This window comes from Mustela nivalis, assembly GCF_964662115.1.
Source record: "Mustela nivalis genome assembly, chromosome: 1".
Lineage (NCBI taxonomy): Eukaryota > Metazoa > Chordata > Mammalia > Carnivora > Mustelidae > Mustela > Mustela nivalis.
The window spans coordinates 205,067,315-205,073,317 of record NC_139020.1 but is presented as its reverse complement, the minus strand read 5'-3'; the positions used below and the strand labels follow the sequence as shown (position 1 = coordinate 205,073,317).

The window sequence follows — 6,003 nt, the reverse complement described above, 5'->3', positions numbered from 1 at the left end:
CTGTTTCAAAAAATTGAAGTAGAAGGAAAACTTCCAGACTCTTTCTACGAAGCCAGCATTACCCTGATCCCCAAATCAGGCAAAGACCCTATCAAAAAAAAGAATTTCAGACCAATATCGCTGCTGAATATGGCTGCTAAGATTCTCAACAAGATCCAAGCAAACAGGTTCCAACAGCACATTAAAAAGATTATCCACCATGACCAGGTGGGATCCATCCCTGGGCTACAAGGATGGTTCAACATTCGCAAATCAATCAATGTGATAGAACAAATCAATAAGAGAAGAGAGAAGAATAAACATTGTCACAATATCTCTACTGCCTAGAGCAATCTATACTTGTAATGCCATTCCGATCAAAATTCCAATGGTATTTTTCAAAGAGATGGAGCAAATAATCCTAAAATTTGTATGGAATCAGAAGAGACCCCGAATCACGAAGGAAATGTTCAAAAACAAAAATAAAACCGGGGGCATCATGTTACCTGATTTCAAGCTTTACGACAAAGCTGTGATCACCAAGACAGCATGGTACTGGCATAAAAACAGACACATAGACCAGTGGAACAGAGTAGAGAGCCCAGATATGGACCCTCCACTCAATGGTCAATTAATCTTTGACAAAACAGGAAAAAATATACAGTGGAAAAAAGAGAGTCTCTTCAATAAGTCGTGCTGGGAAAACTGGACAGCTATATGCAAAAGCATGAAACTCGACCATTCTCTTACACCATACACAAAGATCAACTCAAAATGGATAAAAGACGTCAACGTGAGACAGGAATCCATCTGAATCCTAGAGGAGAACATAGGCAATAACCTCTTCGATATCAGCCACAAAAATTTCTTTCAAGATATGTCTCCAAAGGCAAAGGAAACAAAAGCAAAGATTAACCTTTGGGACTTCATCAAGATCAAAAACTTCTACACAACAAAGGAAACAGTCAACGAAACAAAGAGGCAACCCACGGAATGGGAGAAGATATTTGCAAATGACAGTACAGACAAAAGGTTGATATCCAGGATCTATAAAGAACTCCTCAAACTCAACACAGACATTCATGTCAAAAATGGGCAGAAGATATGAACAGACACTTCTCCAATACAGACATACAAATGACTATCAGACACATGAAAAAATGTTCATCATCACTAGCCTTCAGGGAGATTCAAATTAAAACCACATTGAGATATCACCTTACACCAGTTAGAATGGCCCAAACTAGCAAGACCGGAAACAACATGTGTTGGAGAGGATGTGGAGATAGGGGAACCCTCCTAAACTGTTGGTGGGAATGCAAGTTGGTGCAGCCTCTTTGGAGAACAGTGTGGAGATTCCTCAAGAAATTAAAAATAGAGCTTCCCTATGACCCTGCCATTGCACTCCTGGGAATTTACCCCAAAGATACAGATGGAGTGAAAAGAAGTGCCATCTCTACCCCAATGTTTATAGCAGCCATGGCCACAGCCACAAAACGGTGGAAAGAACCAAGATGCCCTTCAACGGACGAATGGATAAGGAAGATGTGGTCCATATACACTATGGAGTATTATGTCTCCATCAGAATGGATGAATCCCCAGCTTTTGTAGCAACATGGATGGGCCTGGAAGAGATTATGCTGAGTGAAATAAGTCAAGCAGAGAGAGTCAATTATCATATGGTTTCAGTTATTTGTGGAGCATAACAAATATCATGGAGGACAAGGGGTGTTAGAGAGGAGAAGGGAGTTAGGGTAAATTGGAAGGGGAGGTGAATCATGAGAGACTATGGACTCTGAAAAACAATCTGAGAGGTTTGAAGTGGCCAGGGGTTGGGAGGTTGGGGTACCAGATGGTGGGTATTATAGAGGGCACGGATTGCATGGAGCACTGAGTGTGGTGAAAAAAATAATAAATACTGTTTTTCTGAAAATAAATAAATCAATTTAATAAAAAAAAAAAAAAAGGATGAATCCCCAACTTCTGCAGCAACATGGATGGGACTGGAAAAGATGATGCTGAGTGAAATAAGTCAAGCAGAGAGTCAATTGTCATATGGTTTCACTTATTTGTAGAGCATGACAAATAGCATGGAGGACAAGGGGAGATAGAGAGGAGAAGGGAGTTGAGGGAAATTGGAAGGGGAGGTAAAGCATGAGAAACTATGGACTCTGAAAAACAACCTGAGGGTTTTGAAGGGGCGGGGGGCTGGGAGGTTGGGGGAACCAGGTGGTGGGTATTAGGAGGGAATGGATTGCATGGAGCACTGGGTGTGGTTCAAAAATAATGAATACTGTTTTTCTGAAAATAAATAAATCAATTTAATAAAAAAAATAATGAATATGGTCATGCTGAAAATAAATAAATAAATAAATAAATAAATAAATAAAATGAAAAAGATATCGAGGAATGTTGGTGGCCTCGTGCCTAGAAGGGGTTAACCCAATAGAGCAACCGTTCTTGGGAACCTCCTCAACCGAGGACTTTCACAGGTGGCGAGCTAGAGTGCCACCGTGTCTCCCTGGTGATTGTTATGAGAACATTGTGAGGTTTGGCTTGTTGCCATTGCAGCTGCTGTCTCAAGACTAAACTAATAAGGCTCCTATGTTTTGTGAATATTGAGTTATGGCCTAGGTGTCCAAACCACAAAGGTCAAGGCTGTCTGGATCTCTGCATGGCCAGCTACTCTCAGGCCAAGATAGAAACTAGCACCAGATGTACAGGAGGTGATTCCCTTACTGTGTGGTATAAATCAGAACTCTGCAAAATAAACTTGGGCACTATTGGACATCCTCGTTGGTGCTCCTCCTGCCCCGATCTCTTTGTCTCTTGATTTCTTTTCACCATCCTCTTACCCTCACGTTCCTGGTCGATTTTTGCACTGGCTGCAACAGAGGAATAAGTCTAAACAAAGGGGAAAGGATCTCTACTCTAGAAACTACAGAGCACTTATGAAAGAAATTGAGGAAGAAACAAAAAGATGGAAAAACATTCCTTGCTCATGGTTTGGAAGAATAAACATTATTAAAATGTATATCCTACCCAGAGCAATTACCCTTTCAACACCATCACTATTAAAATACCTTTGGCATTTTTCAAAAAGCTGGAATGAATAATCCTAAAATTTGTGTAGAACCAGAAAAGACCCTGAATTGCCAGGGGAATGATGAAAAAGAAAACACAAAGCTAAGTACATCATGTTGCCTCACTTCAAGCTATATTACAAAGATGTGATCACCAGGACAGCATGGTATTGGCACAAAAACAGACACATAGATCAATGGAACATAAGAGAGACTCCAAAAATGGACCTTCAACTCTATGGTTAAGTAATCTTTGACAAATCATGAAAAAATACCCAATGGAAAAAAGACAGTCTCTTCAATATATGATGCTGGAAAACTGTACAGCTACAGTACATATAAAAGAATGAAGCTAGACCATTCCCTTAAACCATACAGCAAGATAAACTCAAAATGAAAGAAAAACCTCCATGTGAGGCTAGAATCCATCAAAATCCTAGAGGAGCAGTTACCTCTTTGACATTGTCTACAGCAGCTCTTTAAGACATATCTCCAAAGGCAAGGGAAACAAAAGCAGAAATGAACTTTTGGGACTTCATCAAGATAAAAAGCTTCTGCACAGGAAAGGAAACAGTCAACAAAACAAAGAGGCAACCCATGGAATGGGAGAAGATATTTGCAAACGACTTTACAGATAAAGAGCTGATATCCAAGATGTAGAAAGAAATTCTCAGCTCAACCCTCAAAAAACAAATAACCCAGTAAAAAATGGAGTAAACACTTTTTAAGGTGTGGGACACTATTGCCAGAGAGGCAATCAAGCTATCCCCAGCTGTGAAATACCTCTTCAGAAAGTCCTGGGTAACCTCAACATGACACATGAGTGACCCTGCATTCTCCTTCAGCAGCTGAATTCTACTCATATAAAATTTTCTAATACACCCTGAACCCACAGTCCTCTAACCATTCTGGCCATGGACCCTGATGAGAGCTGATACCTCAGGACTACTTTCTTTCTCTCTATGTAAATGCCTCTTTTCCCTTCTGAGACTTTCCCAAGTGACCTTTGCTATCCCATATGCCCTTCAGAACCTGTGAGTAATAAAACTGGTTTTATTAGAGTTCTCTGATGGGTGTTGCTGAGGTATGTCTTTTACTCAAAATAAGAACCCAAGGGTTGGTGCAGCCACAGCACAGGCTCTAGTCAGGGAAGTGTCTGTTGGAATCTCCACAAGTACAGGGATGCAGGGGACTGCCTGGGGTTTCCTGCCTGAGCATCCCTGTCCATAGCCTGAGACATAAAGGGAGCAATGTCCATGTCCACATTTTCAGGAAGAGAAATGAAGGTAGTGATGTAACAAGACTGACAGACTCTAGGTGAAAACTGGGTTTTGCATTCTCCTCTACAATAAAGTTGTGTGAAGGGCTTAGTGGCTAAGTATAGTTACTTCCATATGAAGAATACAGATCATGGTTATCCTCTTGAGAAATCTAAGTAAAATGTACAGGGAATATCATAAGTCATTTGAAATGAAATGAGTTTATAAAGAATCCAAACTGCCCCATGAAAGATACAGAATTTACCAGGCATTTGTGATCCAGGGTTGGGGAAAACATTAGAAATGTATTTAATTGAAAAGGAGGAATCTGTGTGTATCAGACTGAGTAGAAGCTTAATAAAGTGAGTTAATTAAATGCATGGAGAAGTTGAAATCAATCAAATGGAAATTCCAAGAAATAAATGAAGCAGATTCTACTTCCAAATCCAAATCAAGACTAGCAGTTGTTTGCTCTGAAGCTGTGAGCCCTGCAAACATGGACACTTCTTCGTCCATGGGGGTATTGGCTCTTACACCGGAACCCCAATGATTCTTTTCAGAGCCAACTTTATGTCTTTGTTCCTCAGGCTGTAGATGAAGGGGTTCAGCATGGGTGTCACCACTGTGTACATCACTGAGGCTACTGCACTTGAGTGGGGGCTCTGGGGAGCAGCAGAGCTAAGGTACACTCCTAAGCCAGTAGAATAAAATAAGGAGACAATTGAGATGTGAGATGCACAAGTGGAAAATGCTTTATATTTGCCCTGAGCTGACGATATTCCACATATGGTGGAAACTATCTTAGAGTAAGAGTAAACAATCCCAGCTAGGGGAGCACCAGCCAGCAGCACAGTATTAAAGTATATCACCAGGTCATTAAGGAAGGTGTCAGAACAGGCACGGCCAACTACCTGGTTGAGTTCGCAGAAAAAATGGGGGATTTCCAAGACAGTACAAAAAGTCAGCCGCAAAACCATTAAGCTCTGTAACAAAGAATTGAGAACACTGATGACCCAGGACACCAGAACCAGCAGTCCACAGAGCTGGGGATTCATGATGACCATGTAGTGCAGGGGTTGACAGATGGCCATGAAGCGGTCATAGGCCATTACAGTCAGGAGAAAGACATCCAACTGTGCATAGAGTAGGAAAAAATACATCTGGCTGAGGCAGCCTGCATAGTTAATGACATTGTCCTGAGTCTGGATGTTCCACAGCATCTTGGGGATGGTGGTGGAGGTGAAACAGATGTCTACAAAGGACAGGTTGGCCAGGAAGAAGTACATGGGTGTGTGGAGGTGGGAGTCAGAGGCGACAGCCAGGACAAGAAGTAGGTTCCCAAACACAGTGATCAGGTACATGGAGAGGAAAAGCCCAAATATGAGGGGCTGCAGTTCTGGGCCCTCTGAAAATCCCAGAAGAAGAAAGTCTGAAATTTGTGTACCATTGCTTGCTTCCATATGGTGGAAATGACTATAAGGAAGGAAAAAAATGGTTAATTTTCAAGCAAAAGAGCTTCATTTATTACCCTTTACTTTTTAAGTTTTTAAAGTTTTATTCAAATTCCAATTAGCTAGCATACAGGGTAGTATGAGTTTCAGATGGACAGTATAGTGATTCTATACTTCCATACAACATCCAGTGCTCATCCTGACAAGTTCCCCCCCTTTATCCCATTACC

At 41.2% G+C, this 6,003-nt stretch overlaps 1 protein-coding gene across 1 annotated transcript; it reads right to left on the bottom strand.

Annotated features, from left to right (window-relative positions):
* Window positions 1-4,852: 4,852 nt before the first annotated feature.
* Window positions 4,853-5,782, bottom strand: LOC309862925 (olfactory receptor-like protein OLF4; the record flags this gene model as incomplete). The annotated part of the gene is made up of 1 exon (XM_082727354.1): window positions 4,853-5,782. The coding sequence occupies one exon, from the start codon at window positions 5,780-5,782 to the stop codon at window positions 4,853-4,855; it is 930 nt and encodes a 309-aa protein (XP_082583480.1).
* Window positions 5,783-6,003: the final 221 nt, after the last annotated feature.